The 17,257-nt window shown below is 39.3% G+C and overlaps 2 protein-coding genes and 1 non-coding gene across 13 annotated transcripts in view; 1 reads left to right on the top strand and 2 right to left on the bottom strand.

Moving 5' to 3' along the window:
• LOC147871620 (uncharacterized) overlaps window positions 1–17,257 on the top strand; it is a 112,144-nt gene that overhangs the window by 55,914 nt on the left and 38,973 nt on the right. The window lies entirely within an intron of this gene.
• Window positions 1–17,257, bottom strand: part of LOC110838254 (calcineurin-binding protein cabin-1-like) — a 28,850-nt gene that overhangs the window by 6,983 nt on the left and 4,610 nt on the right. For 4 of the 11 annotated variants that reach the window (XM_087360618.1, XM_087360620.1, XM_087360619.1 and 1 more), the window contains 10 exons: window positions 16,213–16,392; window positions 14,660–14,858; window positions 12,697–12,886; window positions 11,998–12,143; window positions 11,408–11,521; window positions 10,914–11,078; window positions 9,343–9,441; window positions 8,670–8,776; window positions 7,653–7,894; window positions 5,784–7,220 (listed from right to left, as the gene is read on the bottom strand). In XM_087360618.1, the coding sequence (XP_087216744.1) occupies window positions 7,846–7,894; window positions 8,670–8,776; window positions 9,343–9,441; window positions 10,914–11,078; window positions 11,408–11,521; window positions 11,998–12,143; window positions 12,697–12,886; window positions 14,660–14,791 (1,002 nt within the window). In that variant the 5' untranslated portion in view covers window positions 14,792–14,858; window positions 16,213–16,392 and the 3' untranslated portion in view covers window positions 5,784–7,220; window positions 7,653–7,845. Of the gene's footprint in view, window positions 1–108; window positions 194–577; window positions 752–889; window positions 975–3,580; window positions 7,221–7,652; window positions 7,895–8,669; window positions 8,777–9,342; window positions 9,442–10,913; window positions 11,079–11,407; window positions 11,522–11,997; window positions 12,144–12,696; window positions 12,887–13,208; window positions 13,855–14,659; window positions 14,859–16,212; window positions 16,393–17,257 lie in introns of those variants that run through there. The other 7 variants (XM_087360615.1, XM_087360616.1, XM_087360614.1 and 4 more) reach the window with 7 other exon arrangements.
• Window positions 1,163–1,276, bottom strand: LOC147871621 (U5 spliceosomal RNA). The gene has a single exon (XR_015538660.1). It is a non-coding gene; the product is annotated as a U5 spliceosomal RNA (small nuclear RNA).

Genomic DNA, 17,257 nt, shown 5'->3' on the forward strand with positions numbered 1-17,257 from the left:
GTCAAGACTTCAGATACACCTGGTGGTTTACTTTCATACTTTTACAGGTTCCCTGTGCTGAAAGAAATATTCTCTGTACATCAGAGAGAAGTAATGATGAACACTTACTCTTCGGAAGCAACTAAGATCCTGTCCAAAACTGATCTAGCAGCTGCTTCTGTTGCTTCCTCCGATGACCCTCCATACCCCACACCTGTGAACATACAGCATGTAGAAAGAAAATACAAGCAGTTTTCATCTAGGATTTAAGATGAGCAATGGAATTTGTAACAGTGAATTGATAAGGACGCGGTAGCGTTTGAGATTAATATTACGTTAGATCCCAAAACTGCAGAGTAGTCATTTTTGTCTGACATTCTCAATACAACAAAGTTAAAAATCAATCAGTAATCCAAATGTAAGAATGAAACAGTATGGTTCATATAAATATTAAAAATAATTTCAAAATTTTCTAGGGAAATTATAGATTACTATGACGACACAATATCATCACCTATTGGTATTCCTAACCACATCATAGCATACACATTCACAAACATAGCACTCATTGAATACCCAGTGCTATGACTCAACTAACCAGTTTCCTCAAGCTTCAAATATTCTTCTTCTTCTTCTTGCTTGGTAACAATACACGAACAGGTGTATGAGCCTTGCTCAGCGAGTCCTCCTTCATAAGAAGGAGACGGCCAATTTCGAGAGAGACACAAAGTATCTAGTGATATAATTGGGGTCGAGCGGGATGTCAAAATTCCTAGCAAACAAAAGGACAGACGGTTATCAGGTCAAGACTTCAGATACACCTGGTGGTTTACTTTCATACTTTTACAGGTTCCCTGTGCTGAAAGAAATATTCTCTGTACATCAGAGTGAAGTAATGATGAACACTTACTCTTCGGAAGCAACTAAGATCCTGTCCAAAACTGATCTAGCAGCTGCTTCTTTTGCTTCCTCCGATGACCCTCCATACCCCACACCTGTGAACATACAGCATGTAGAAAGAACATACAAGAAGTTTTCATCTAGGATTTAAGATGAGCAATGGAATTTGTAACAGTGAATTGATAAGTACACGGTAGTGTTTGAGATTAATATTACGTTAGATCTCATAACTGCAGAGTAGACATTTTTGTTCTGACATTCTCAATACAACAAAGTTAAAAAAATCAACCAGTAATTCAAATGTAAGAATGAAACAGTATGAATCATATGTTCCCCTCAACGGAAAACTTTAGTAAAAGGCAAAAGATTTATGCCTATTGTAGGGAAACCAGAGTTTTTAAATAAGCTAAATAATGTAGAAAAAAAATTAGATAAAACCCCACGCGCTGGGGAAACGTGTAATTATTTACGTTGAAACAAATACGAATTACATGACTATGAATTACAGAATAATAGCCAAACTGATTTCAAGAAAATGTCTTTCATATTTTATACAATAATAACGAAGACATCACAGTTAAACAACTTTTCTTTTACAACCATAACCAAAAAAGTTAAGAGATTTCAAGAATTTCCCTTTCCCACCTGTTGTATTGATTATCAGGGCTAATGAAGGGTAGAAGATGCATAGATAATAAAAAAAGAGAGTTAATCCAAACTATTTTGTTTGGTGCATTCACAGAACTTCACAAACTGCTTAACGTTTCTTACACAACAGACCTTTTTTACGAAACAGTTTGTAATGCTCACTTGTTCTGAAATCTCTTTAGACTCTCCCTCATGACAGCATGAACTTCACTGTCATTTGTCTCACGGCAGCTCTTACAATGTCCGTCTGTCATGTGCCGGAAGTCCACTTCACACGCACCACTCTGAAGCCATTTTTCAGTTCACTGTCAATCTTTTCAAAACTTCTCATAGCACACACCATGACATGAACTTCTGATTTCCTGATTTCTTACTAGCTCTGGAGAAAGTTTACCCCATAATCAAACCAGTGTTACTGGACTCCCAGAAAACTATGCCCAAAATACGCCATCAGTAGGTCAGCCTGGTATATGGTGTTCTTTCAAGGATGGAATCACTCAATCCCTATCACACAGTTTTATTATAAATTCTGTTGCCCATTCTTTGTTCTCAAATTTCCTAAGTACACGAAGCCTTTGTTTTACTGTCACTTGAATTTTATTATGATTTTCATCCATCTTCTTTAGAACCCCCAGCCCCACCCCACAGGCAAGTAAGATGTTGAAGGCCTATTTCACCTGTGCTTATTTAAAAAAGAAGTAATGCATGAATATTCCAAACACTCATAATCAGGAGCTTATTGAACAAGTAAAAACCCATAAATTTCTCTTTCATGACATTACGCAATCATAATGTACAAAGTCAACAGATTTCTAGTACTTTCCTTTTGCAACCATGACAGGCCCAATATAGACAAGTTGGTGGGGAGTGGAAATATTCTACTTGAGTGTGCCCTTTGGAATGGAGACAAATCACATATTGGATTAACTGACAATTCATCCTTAAATAGGAATGATCATACCAGACACGGATTACAACTTAATTCAGAAGGCAAGTAGAAGCTTGTGCAACTCACTGCTAATTAGATTAGGTGCAAACTGGATACCTGTAATCACTGATGTAAGATCTAACCCTTCTTTTAGGCTTAAGCCCAAATCTGTCACCAAATACCTGAAAGATGTCTACATCAATGCTAATAAACCAGTTCTAAATTCAGAATACAATCAAGATAACAATTCTGTGGTGCACCATCATAACATAAGAGGACTTTCAAACAAAACTGATCAACTATCAGTGTCCATTAATAATAAGTACACACCCTAATCTGTGTTTAACACAACACCACAGGTAAACTTGAAAATGTTACTTTTGGAGGTACTTACTCTAGATGAAATATGGTAAAGAAGGTGCAAGTATTATTGCCAAAAAGAACCTAAAATTTAATTAGATAAATGTATTGTGTCACTAAAATAACAAGAAATAGATGCTGCATTGTGCAATTGGAATCTAAACATTCCAACATATATGTCCTAGCTATACATAGAGCCCCCACTGGCAATGCTGACTTTCCTAAACAAGTTACAAAGCATTATAAATTATCTTTTTAAACCTACAGCACAACATCGTCAACTGTGGTCCCATTATCATCAATACAAATTATCTTATTGAAAGTCACCATAAAAATGTGTAAAATGATCGACTAGCATCTTCCAATGTCATGGCAATAGTTAATTTCCCCATAAGAATCCAAAATTACTCCATCTGATCACGATGTATGACTTCTAGTAATATTAATAATAAAAAAGTCGATCTCCAGTTATCATAAGTACAGAATATCAATCAGACTCAGAAATGAAGACACTATTAAAGAATGTATAACACATAGAATGAAAATTGGCACTCAGTATTAAACAGCCTTGATGTAGATTCAAAATTCAACACATTCCTAAATAATCTCTTAAAAATGTATAAGCAAGTTTCACCACCAAAACAGTGATAAAATATCTGAAAAGAATGACTGGATCACAAAGATAAAAAAAGATTACCTAATTTGTCAATAGTGGAACAACCAAGTAATGAAAATTCACTGCACGAAATATTATAAGATACTTACTTTCTCGAGGTCTAAATCAGATTAAATGTGACAACCAGACTAAACAGCCTCGAGCAAAAAAACAAAATAAAAGCAGTCTGGAAAACATGAAAGAAATAAATCAGGGAAACATTCTACAGAAATATTGACCTCATTAATAAAGATAAATGATAATGTAATAAAAAATATTAAGCTCTTAGCAAATTATTTCAATATTTCTTAACAAATACAGAAAAGATTAATAATCACGCTACAAAACAGAAGCAGAAGTCACAACAAAATATCTTAGTCAAACAATCCCAAACACACGAAGTAGAATGATGGCGCCATCGTCGTCGCGACCAGAGATGACATTATCAGAAACGCAGAGAGAAAACCTACTCTTGTCAGCACTCCATTTCCACATCTACGCGCACACTTACAACGTATACCATTATTCGCGAGACTGTATTCAAACGTTCAACAGTCGACATACAAAGTACATCTCCACGATGCATTACCTTGATTTTCGCTTCTACGTTCTTTGGTCACCATACTCGAATACGTCACAAGATTTCGTAAAAGCATTCATAGCACGGACACATCATCAACAACACGAAGCTAAGAGTGCACGTGGTTTACGATAGCAATGAAAGCGACGTCGTGCGTTTAATCGGCCAGAATAAATTGTCAGTGACCTTGAAAGTGGTCGAAAATCAGGTTAAAGTTCTGATACTGTTACTATATAGTACGCGGGTTTACGGAACAATGAAACAACAATAACAAATCAAAATTTATTCACGACGGAATTAGGGGGAGGCTAAATTCCGAAAATGCCTGCTACTGCTCAGTTCAAAATATTTTGTCTTCACGACTGATTTCTAAGAACCTGAAGATTATAATATACGAAACAATAATTCTGCCAGTTGTCTTGCATCGGTTCAAAACGTGGTCTCTCACTCTAAGGGAGGATATTTGGGCCTAGGAGAGCAGACGATGGGGTCTGGAGAAAACTGCATAATGAACTTCAAAATTTATATTCCTCCCCCAATATTGTCAGGGTGATTAAGTCGAGAAGAATGAGATGGGCGGGGCATGTAGCGCACATGGATGAGACAAGAGGTGTGCACCGGGTACTGGTTGGGATACCCGAAGGGAAGAGACCGCTGGGTAGACCTAGACGTAGATGGGAGGATAATGTCAGGCGGGATCTATGGGAGACAGAAGTTGAAGGAACCTGGATTTTGTTGGCCCAGGACAGGGCTTTGGTTAATTCGGTGATGAACCTTCGGGTTCGGTAAGCCATATAGTCAATTAGTTGGCTTCATAAAATATCATTTGCAAATAATATGTCGTGTAATTTGAAAGATGCAGTGTTGACAACCTTCTCTGACCCTTCAAAGTCCGGGCGTGCTGACCTCAGCGGGCCATTTGCAGCTGTGCATGTAATTGAAGACGAAACAATAAACTTGTCTTCAGTGGACAAGATAAAGACTTCCTGTCGCCCATATCAAAACAGTTGGTGATGGAAATCTTGAAAATGTATAAAAAGGTTTGCAATAACTACAAAATGCTTACCAAACCCCTTTCATCTTCTTATAGCTAATTACGTCTGTGTTACATTTGGTTAGTATCAGCCCTATAATTAGATGCGCGTACATAGGTATTCAACAATTAGTGAGATGCCAAGGTAACCCGCTCTAAAAAATGTCGAGCAAATGTGTGGAAACAAGCGCCGAAGTTGAGGCTTGAGTCATTAAATTGGTAATATTTGTCTCCTTGGCAACCTTAGATTTGTGCTGATGAGGAAATATCTTGATCACGTCCTGCTTGCAAAATGGCGAATTAAACACGTCCATGACGCAAAACCTTCTCTGAATACTTTGATATTCAGCTAGTCAAGAAATTTGTTTCTACAAAGGCTCATTTCCACGCTCACAGAAGATTAGGAGAGAAATGCATCTGCCAGAACATCATGCAGAAGTGATGGAATGATGACTGTAGGTGCTAAGGAGCTAGTTACTATGAGAAACTGGCAGAGTGCTGAGGCCACCAACCTGGTCACAAATACTTAGACACTCTGTACTGTGGACGTGGGGATTCCCCACTAAGTAAAGGAGAGCGCACCAAAATGCCTTACCTTGAGGAAACATCTCTCCATGACACACCAGCAGCAATCTCTATGAAACAACTTTAACAAGCAGAAACAGAACAGAATAAAGAATGCAACTTACCACAGAGGCCATTCCACAAAACAATACCTTTATATCTGACATTACGTCAATAAACAGTTTTACGATATGCGTTTTAGTGCACGCTGATTACTGAATTGACAGCGTGTCTACACAACAATTTCGGATTGTGGTCACAATGTTTATTAAGATCCCGGGACCCCTTCAACATGATAATCATATGCTGATTGACTACCCAATATCAAGATCAATAAGGTACCTTCTACCTCCAAGATTCATACGGAAAGGAATCTTCACTCACAGATGGCTCGAACACAAACATCCTGCAAAAGAGCTACACCACTTAAATTCCTCTCCCTTCCATTTCAGCATGTGCTTCTAAACCTGGTGAAAAAACTGTGTTTCTACTCTAGCTCAGACATCCCATGCTTCCTGGTAAATAACTCATATGAATAATCGTAAAGCATTTGCAATGGGTCCATGCGAAAGTTATCTGCTTCAAACATGTACACGACTTAGCAGTCTTGTCTCTTACATTCAAGCACTTAAAGAGACAATAGTGAAGATTAAAAATTAAGGTTTAAGCATGTAGTGGTCCTCAATAAACCATTCAACTTAAAAAAAATTTGTGCTGATGCAGTGTCAACCTCAATATATGTCAATAAATGTTTACCAGTCTGATAGCTTTTCTGATAAAGATTCATATGCAAAGGAATCTTTACTAACAGACAGCTCGAACACTCTAATATTTTAACAAACATCTTGCAAAAGAGCTATACCACAAGAAATACAACAACCAAGTTACAAAGGGCATTGTAATGATAAACAGTGCCACATATTCTTGGACAGACTTAACTCTATCACATGACAAGCACATCTAATACATCATATTGCTAGTGTACTTACACAATGCACGTCAAATTGAGACAGATACATCTGTAGAAGACAGGAGTGCCCTTCATGATCTCAGCCAATTTTCTGTTGAGATATGAAGTGAGCCTGCCAAGTGTACTGAACATAATCCACTGATTTCCTGGCAAGCAGTAGGCTGGTCAGGTGGCAGACAGCTTTCCCCCGAGTAAAATCCCAAGGATCAATTAATCTTCTTCTCCTCAGCTATTCCCATATTCTGTTTATTCCTGTGTCCCACTGCCTCAATTCCTACACTTGACCACCAATAAGAACACACGTAACTGTTGTTGTCAGTAACTTGCAAACGTTGTATTAAGAAGTAAAATATTACAACCTTTTGCGCTGCAGTGGCGTAACGCCGTCACGTCAATTGCCAGCTGACACTGGGTTACAAATTGTTAAAGAAGTTGCAATGAGGCATTCTTAAATATGTGCTCACAGTTGTTACTATATATAGTGCTTTATATTTAATAATAATCTAACCAGAGGCAAATCCAGACGTGCTTTCTTTGTAAATGGGACCTCTTCGAAAATATCCAAAGACACGGGCGGTCGTTTCTTCGTCACTCTCGGCTTTCCTAAAGCAAGTAAATACGGAATACGAAAGAAAATTATAAACCTGTTGAAACAACAGAGACATTTTAAGAGAATACTTACAAATATGGAACTAAAGAAAATTCTCAGTTTATTACAAACAACTTCCTAGTTCCACAAACATTTAAAAAGCCCCCACATAGTATTACAACAAAAATAAAAAAATTTGAAAATCATGTTTATTTCAGATAAAGACATGTTAAAATTAGCAGCTACAATCAATAAACACAAGCAAATTTCCACAAATGAATCACTCTTTCGCTCACTCACTTTCTGTTGGAATCTATAATTTAAAAGACTTGACAGCAGTTTCGGGTACTCTAACAAAACTAATTCACAAGGCTGTCATACAACACACCTGCTGCAAGTTACTTTAATAAGCAATACGGTAGCTTATGACACAGAAACACGCTTACCCTTCTATTTCTCTCAAATTAGAAGCCATGAATGGTCCTGCGGCAGCATCCTTGAGCATTTTTTCAAACAGCGTCTTCAAATTGTCATCGAGCTTTCTGCCTTCATTCTGCTCCAAATATTTAAGTATGCAAGCGTGGATCCTATAGTAGACTTCTAAGGCTTCAACTGCCAAGTTCTGTGGATTACTGTAGCTTATCCTACGGGCATAACTAGCCTGCGTCTGATGAAGGTGTTCGCAAGCCTGCAATAAACGTCGCGTCTATATTCAACAGGCATACTCTTGTTCAGTTCATAGTTTGTTAATAAACCATTTTCTTATCAAGGGTTCTGGGCCTTTGTGCATATCAAGTGGTAGCACAGAGCGTGGTTTTGTGATTCTATCTAACTCAAGGTCTTCTGTTATTGCACTCACATTTTTTTCTTTTGTACTGATTATTGTGAATTGTTGTTAATCTGTCAGCTGTTTATCATCTTTACAATGGATCGTGCACTTCCGAATTTGGACTACCTCAGGAAGGATGAGCTGGAATATGAGATCAACATACGGAAGGTCACCGGCCTCCAAGAATATTTAGGTGATTAGCAGGCAGCGAGATTCACGCGTCCGCCTCGGACTCCATCAAACCTCTGGTGAGTTGTTAACCTTGTGCAATAAATTTAATCAGATCCAGGAAATAGAAACTTACATTTGGGCTGACAACATTTTTCCTAATCAGTACACCAGGATTATGATGCGCCTATGCCAGCTGACCTACGGGACTCGTGACCTTGCCGACAGGAAAGTTTCAGACCAGTCCAATCCTGCCTCCCTAGACAAATTGCCTGAGGGCATTTCCCACTTCGCGTCGTCTGTGGAGGAGTTTCAAAGCCATCTCTGCCAGCCCTCCCAGGATCCCACTCACAAACCCCATTCTCTTGATCATTTTACCTCTGACTCTAACCGGGCTCTTATTTCACAACACCAAGAATAATTATAATCCATTTATAAAAACACCAAGGAAGCCTACTGCTCTTACCTTTGCAAAATGGCTAAGGAAAACTCTTGGATTGTGGTCTCTCTTCTCTGCCACTTTACCCAGCGCTCATCTTGTATTCCACAATCCTCTCCTGCAGCATACCATATCTGTCAACATACACCAGTCCTGATATTTTAGCCACAAAAATTATAGCTGAAGTATAATCTATCATAGGACATATGACCGTCTAACAAAACAGCACGCCATTTCCGATGGACATGCGATTTCTCCTATTAAAGACAGGGCGAAGCATACCTAGTCTTTGAGCTGCCTTTCTGTATTTTGATGACAAATCAAAGGGAATTATCAAATGGGTAAACACGTGGAGAGATAAGAAATAGATACAAAATTTTAGTCAGAAAACTTGAAAGGAACAGACCACATGGAAGACAAAGGCTTGGATAAGGGATAATATTAAAATAGATTTTTAATAGTTCCTTAGGAATGGACTGGTCAGGGGCCAGTCGTACATACTTGGTCATCACGATAATGAACCTTCCGATCGCACGCAAGATGGGGAATTTCTTCATTACCCGAGAGACTATGAGCTTCTTACGATAAACTCTGCTCCATGGAGTTAGTCATATGAGATAAATGGCCTACATCTGCAATTTTAAAAATAAAAACACTCAGAACAGCGAAACAACAAACAAAGATTCACTTGACCGCTGACCTTGCTGGCAGTGGTGAAACACTTCTCTGCCGTGTCCAACATCTTCTCCTTTCGATTCTCCAATATCTCAAACATCTCCAGGCTGAGGCTGTCTGTTTCCTGCAGACACACAGTGTTCAATGGTTTACAAAAATTACAATGCAATAATGAGAATGTTTTGTTAATTAAATGGCTTCCCTGATGATGTGAAATTGTAGGTGCAGATAATGGCTATGTCTTCTGTTCTGTCTGTCAAAGATGACGCAGTGTTTCATCTCTGTGGAGAGTTTTGTTACAGCCAATCTCCAGTCTGGAGTCTCTAATGTGTTCCCAACTCCTGGTGGAGATATGAAGACCCATTTGGTCAAGTAAACCTTACTGCATTAGCAGAGGATCTTGTGCACGCCAATCTTTGAGTCTGGAGTCGTCTGCTTCGGTTCCACAGAGGACAGACAACTCCAAAATCAAGAACTGGGCATGTACAACAGGATCAGTCACACCTGCACCATCAGGGAAACCACTGAAATAAGAGAGCACCTTCAAAACTTCAACTGTAAAGATGTGTACAGACCGAGTAAAGACTCTTATCACCTTTCTAACCAGACCTACCACTCAGACACCTTCATCAAGCAACTGCTAAGCCTCACCAGCAGTGACTGACTCAGCAGAACTAACGCACTTTCAACCACTGGGTCACTAAAACTCTTCCACCTACTTTCCTACTCACATGGTTCCTAAAATGTTTCTCATTGACTCTTCTCCTACTTCACTCTGAATTGCCTTTCTGTACTGTGTTCTGCTACAGCAAATGCGTCTGGGCCAAGTCTGAATGGTAAATAAAACATCGATGGAAATCATTCCAACAAGATGGCTATAGCACATCACAGATAAACCAGAGAGAGAGAGAGAAGCAAAAGACTGGCATGGTCACAATATCTCATACGCATTCCTCCTCTGGAGATATCAGCAAGTTTCTCACCACAAATAACAGCAAGACAATGCAGTGGCTGAACAAGAAGAGTATTAACATACTGGGACAACTGAAAGATGATCTGGGAGGTGCAAGGACTGACTTTGAAGAGCTCACCAACATACTCCAAGAAACCACAGCAGGGTTAGGTTAGGTTCACAAGAATGTTGAATAACATTCAGAAAGGCCATCTTGCTTCTGAAGAAAAAACTATGCATGTCAGAAGGTCAGAAAAATATCATATAAGTGCGTCACTCTAACTTGTTTTTGCAAGTTTTGAATCAGTGAGCTTAATGGTGACGACATGAGTTTATACTTTACTCTGCATAAGTAACCTAACCTTCAAAGGTCAATGGTTGTCACAAATGTAGGCCCCAGTGAATCTGTAAATGTGTGTGTGTGTGTGTGTGTCAATAAACACCATTCCCTGATGGTGGAGATTATAAATCGTACCTCTGCTTCAAACTGATAGACCAATCACCTGAGAATATTCTATTGCGTACATCCTCCGTCATCAGCATCAAACAGTGGACAGCATTTTCAGTTACTTGTTATACGACTCTTGCTCTCAGTGAAGCTCAAAAGCGAGTTTACAGCTACAAGAAACGCTCTTTTATCTTACCTGTTTAAGCAGGCGGGAACAGAAGGAATGCACCATATAGACAAAGGAGCCGTACTCGATCCACATCAATGAATGATTCGCCTCAATATCCAGAGCACGCTGAAAGCAACGCTGAGCAGCAGACGCTTGACGCAAAAAGTCCATCTCGCTCTTCAATGGTTCACACTGCGACATAAAATTGTGTTGAACCTTACCTATTTACAAAATACTGATTGCTACTAGCAAAATTATACACATAGGAGTCTGCTCCCAGTGGCGGATCCGCTTTTCCCATGTGGCACTCCACTGGTCTCAGGACTCTGCCCCATGCAGTTGGCAAGTCAGAGTACACTCCAATGGCATAAGTCCATACCAAATTTCATCAAAATCCATCCAGTGGGTCTCAAGTTCAATCACGCAGACAGATATGACCAGCCACACACATGCATTCACTTCATGCACATCCTGCAAAAGTGATTACATTAAGTGGAACGCACTGTAAATATTTTACTTACAGAATTAAGTTTAGTTTCCAGTTGACTCCCACGAGCAAGCGCCATTCCTGCCCAGGAGTCGATGCGTACAGGATTGACACAAACATCCAGCAGGTAGTGCCTAATTGCCTTCCCCTGCAACAGACACTCCGCACTTTAACCTTGTGTTCACTGTTTCCACACTGCACGGCAATAATCGGTGTCAAAATCATTCAGATAACACTAAGGACTCTTCCACAAACACTTATGTATGTCCATTAATAATTCTGGAGAGGAACTTCAAAGGTTCGTGTTCGAGTCGAACATTTCATGTGCATGGCACAATTTTAAAATTTCAGTACAGAAAAGTAAGATATGGGTTTTACAGGAATTACCCCACACGACCTGAAGCAGTTACTGACAGGACTAAATTACAAGCTTCATACTTACAAGGACACTGAAGACAAAATCAAGGAAGAAATGCTAACAAAGTTTTGTAATGAAATGTCTGTCTTGGTGTTACAGTACAGAAGTGAAGCGAGGGCATTAAGGAAGGTAGAATATTCAAAAAGAGAATCCAAAGAAATTAAGATTAAAGGAAGCACAATTCACATATCTTATCAACTACTTACCCATTCATTAACTTTGAAATAATAGTCAGCCAAGAGGTAGAAGATCGCTGACATGGAGCGAGGCAACTGACTACGAGCATCTCCCAACACGGGAAAAGACGGGCTCGTCCCATTGATATATGCCATCACTTTTTCCACCAGATGTGCTGAAAGCAACACAAATTCATATCAGTTCTGTACGTGCTCGCAGTAGCCGATATAGATGGGGCAGAAGCAGGTACGTCAACATTGTGGAGCCCCTTGCGTGTGGTCGCTGTTACGACTAACAGCTGTTACCGGTACCGAAGTGTCAGAATGGAATACCATGCACGGTGGGCTAGCCAGCTCTTGGCAGATGTGGGCACAGAATTCTGCAGATGCTGCGATATTGTATGGCGAACAGACGGCATCCCGATCAGAGACACTTTGAGTGTCGCCGCGGGGTCGGGACCATTTGTGAAATATTTAAACACACAGCAGGGGGCTGCGCACGCTGATCGTTCTCAGATGGTGAAGACGGCCGGAGGCAAACTGGAGTTCCGTTTACAGTTTGCCTTACAATCCTTCGTATATGGCCTTACAGTACGACCCAACATGAAGATATTCCTTCTGCATTTCACGAAGTCAACCACGTCATTAAAGTGGCTATCACAGACAGCAGATATTGTCCTACAAAATTGCTTTTCTTTTTAAAAATCAGAGTAATAGTAAATATATCACCTGGATTATAATGAGGAGGTATCAGAGAGGCAATCCTTTTCAGCAGACATTCAACATCAGCGGTGATGCTAGTGACACGGTAGGAATCAAATTCTGGCAGTTCATCAGGCAGGTAGAACTGATATAACTGCATGCCCCGCACCCAAGTCAAGGGGACTTGAGGGACTCTGTGGTCCTGAAGGTAGCGCGCCTGTTGGGAGAAGAATGCCTTAGGACCTCAGGTTTGAAAAAAACATTTATGATGAAGTTAAGTATGATACAGCTTGTATTTTTGATTCCCTAAACGTCTGTGATAATAATGGATTCTTTATAAGAACGTTACTTCCGACAGTCATGTTTCACATTTACTGCGAATGCTGTTGTTGTTGTTGTTTCCCCCCCCCCTTACTTCTGTCTTTCGTTTGCTGGTCTAGTCTTTGAGAGTACAAACTTTTTCATGATTCAAACACAGTTCATACATTTCAAACTTTCTAATATCTGTCGTATCCTAATTACGTTAGGTTAGTAGGTACCTTTCCCTGGTGACTTGTAACCGTCCCTTTCCGTCCACCACACGTCACACTGCTTGTTTAGTATACTCGTAGTCGTAGCCTGGTTTGCTCATATGATTACAGCTTCTTGACGTGGGATATGTAAAGATACAGAAAGGGATTGTTGATGATGGTGAGAGGTTGTCGGTGAGCACGAGTTTCCGACTCCCTGGGAATATACGGGAATTAGAAGGTGGAGCAGGTTTCTACACAAATGGACAACAAAGTCTTTCTGTGTTGCACTGATCGACGACACTTTATTTTTCCTTAATACGCGCAGGAACATATATATCTTTTAAGCACTATTCACGGAGGCAGCTGGATGGCTCGGCTGTTCCTTTGTTCTGTCGTACGTTTGTTAAGAAAAACACCCCCGCTCAACCGAAGGACCAAAACTTTAGAGAGCGCCCCGCAACCACGATCGCGCTTAAATACCCCTGCATTACGTAATTTGTCATTGAATTTGGCTTAAAAGCTGCGACCTGATTCGTTCCCCCACAACGGCGGGAACGCGCCTTAAGCTGAGCTCAAAGTCAATTGGTCCATCGCAATGATGCGATGGTCGTAATGCAGTCATCACCCCGCATCTGGAAGGGATGCACACTATTGGTTGGTTGGTGATCATTTCCTGTTAAGAGATTTTGGGCTCTATGAGATAATATTATAGCCATGGATATGTTGTTAAGGGCGTCCTACTATGTGCATGTACACAGTGTAACACAGTTGTTACAACTTAGATATAAAATCATGTTTAAGACTGTACTACATTAAATCATACTACAATCTTAGTTAAGCAAAGATACATAGTGATTTTTTTGTTAAAAAAACATTAAATTTAAATTTTCATACAGTGATTTGTAAAAGAATAAAGAGAATGTGTTTTTAAGTATGACTTTAAATTTTTTTGCCATTCTTGATGGGAAATTTCCTAGTATTTGTAATCAACTATAATTCATCTTCAGAATTAACAAATTTAAACCTACACGCCCTTTTTTTTTGCTATCCAACTGGATCAGAATACGTGAAAGTGGGTGGTTCTTATGAACACAATAACCAACCTTAAGGTTCCTTATATACAGGGTAAATTCTTGGCCACATTAGCAGTTTTCAAATTCTTAAGATAGCTTATACGCTATGAAGTTAGTTAATTCGACAACCTAACTTTCATTTACTCTCTGATATACTTCTTGTTCATGAAGTTGAACAATCACCAAAGCAAAGATAACAATAGGTGCATACTGCTCCAAACAAAGTACACCAGTGTGTGAAGGGCACGGCACTGTGTAACGAATAGAGAACAACTATTTTAAGCATTTTTATATCAGTAGCTTCAAGTACAGTAAAGAGTAAATCATTATCAATTGTTTTAGAGTACTTAACAAATGCATAAGCTATAATGAATCCATGTGAAATCAGTAAAATTTTTACAATACCAATAGTGTTGTTCTTCTAAAGATTAAATGTTCCAATCTCAAGGAACCGTCCTCGATGGGCAAGACAGCGTACAGAGGCCAGCAGCATTTCCTCAGTGAGGGAGTTGAAAACAAGGTCCACACCTCTACCATTTGTCTCTGACATGATGAGATGCTCAAAAGAGGTTTCTCGAGAGCTGCCAATATTGCGGTCCGTCAACTGGGAAAGAAGATTATATGCACACATGTTTGACAATTTGTATGCATTAAAAGCAAGAGAACTACCTTCAAATTACAAAACATTCTCAAAACGGAGCATAAGATGACTTTACACATCCATTGTGAAAACACTCTAGGAATCTTACCTTCAAGGCCAAGTCCTTTCAATACCTGTTATGGTTGCATGTCTTAAAAGCATATTATTTTACTTTTCATTTTCTGTCACTGTAGTCTAACCAGTGTTATAAATAGGGAAACCTGGAGGAAGAAAAATTTCCATTTCTGAATTTACATTCTGGACAGTAACGAATATTATGTATTCTATAAGGAACATACATCCATTTATAACTTGCAGGTCTAGAGAAAAAGTTCTGCACTTTCTTTAACAGTGATGTAACAGATTCTCCTTGCTGAACAGTCTCAACATCATACCAATGCAAATCCCTATAACATATGTGGTAAGTTAAAAACATTCCAGAATATTTCAAACAGTGTACTGTGCCTGGGTCAAAGGCATGGATCCTGTACTATCTCAATGCATGAATGAGAATATTAATTATGGTAAAAACAGAATTTATGATTCTAGCCACAGAACCAGTACTCAGTTCCTTGGTCCTAGACATTCTTGATCATCTCTCATATGTACAAAGAAAAACAGTATTTTGCCCAACACAGAGAAAACCAAAATGTCCCACAATCTTCTCATGTTGAGGCCCAAATTTCCCCCCATACTAAACACCAAAAATTCAGATTAGATATTTGGAACTTATGACAGCTGCTGCCACGTCATGCATCACTGAGAACCCCCAGAGTCCATCCAGGCCAAAAACAAAAATTTACAACCAAGAAACCAGACAAAAATTATGAATGTTCCTGGTGGAGGTATGGGAACATAATCTAACAGGACAAGCTGACAGCTGCCCCACAATCAGAAAGAATAAAATAAAGAATATAAATAGGAAAATAGCACACACGTTCAGTCCTCCAGCAGATGGCTGAGACAGTAACGCTGTCATGTGAGAAATTCCATAACAGAGCACATACTTCATTATTTGAAAGGGAACTCATTTGTTGCATTGTGACTAGAAATGTTTTGGCACTGACAGGCTTTCGTAGAAGGTGATTATGTGTATGCCCAACTGTTTGGTCATGATGTTGCCACAAGCAGGCAATGCAGAAAGCTGAGCGGGGATGGGGAGCAGTATTTGAGTTCTGTGACAGTATGTTTCACATCGAAACTTCGATTTTTAATGAAATTCACACATAACACTCAGAATCTGTAAAATAATTCAATTTATCATGGCGGAAAATCTCCCCTATGTGTGCATGAGATAGGAAATAGGCTGTTGAAATACCTGTGGAAACTGTTTCTTCATGAATGCCCGTTTCTCCTGCGTGCCAACAGTAGTGAACACTGTACAACCTGCGTGCAGACAGATGTTGATGGCTGCCTGGCCTACACCCCCGCTCTCTAAGTGGACCAGCACAGACTCACCCTTTCTCATGTGACCGATCATCTCAAGTGCATAGTAAGCCTGTTCACAATAAAGCAAAGCAATAAGTTTTTCTTTTTATGTTAAATTCTCTTTAGGTATAAAGGTGGCTCTGTTCTGGGTTGTTGCACTGTGTAGTTTGGTAGAGGTCTGCTGGTGTTTCGGAGGTGCATGTTTCCTGATGGTGGTGGCACCAGCCACCTCTGAAAGATCACAACTTTTATGAGCCTATACAGTAAAAGAACTCAGAAGATGAAGATTGCTGTCTTTTGGGTTGTTGCTCCCTGTAGTCTGATAGATTTCCACCAACATTTCAGAGGTCATACTGCCTGTCATCAGGGCAATGAATGTTAATCGCCCTTTTGACGGAGACAGTATGACTTCTGAACCGTTGACGGAAATCTACCAGAGTACATAGCGTAACAACCCTGAAGATAGCCACCTCCATACTCACTGCCATTTATACCTGAAATCTCATTTTCTTTAGGGGACTGGCCCTTGCCCAAGTACCATGTCATAAAGATAAATACAAGGTGTGAATGTTAAGATTCACAGTTTCTTGATCTCAAGATCACTAGTAGACCTGGGGGCATGATGAATCTCTTTTAAACTTACATGGGCTGGAAAACTTTACAAAAAAAAAAACATCTGTTTTTTCAAACTTGTTAAATAGTTATACATACATCATACAGCTTTAATATGTTCCATTGATCCATAAGTTAGTGAGATGACAGTAGACATAATAAACCATGGATATTAAAAAAACACAATTCACAATTTATACATTGTTAAATAATTATCAATTATTTGCACTGACTGGAAATTCTTTTTAGATAACAAAATACATAATAATTCTGTTAATAACAATTGGAAAGTGTGTGTTGATTCACACATTAAACTGAATTTT

Source organism: Zootermopsis nevadensis, unplaced genomic scaffold, assembly GCF_977971745.1.
Source record: "Zootermopsis nevadensis isolate Lab colony 2312 unplaced genomic scaffold, Znev_1.0 Znev_ptg000045l, whole genome shotgun sequence".
In the NCBI taxonomy this organism is placed as follows: domain Eukaryota; kingdom Metazoa; phylum Arthropoda; class Insecta; order Blattodea; family Termopsidae; genus Zootermopsis; species Zootermopsis nevadensis.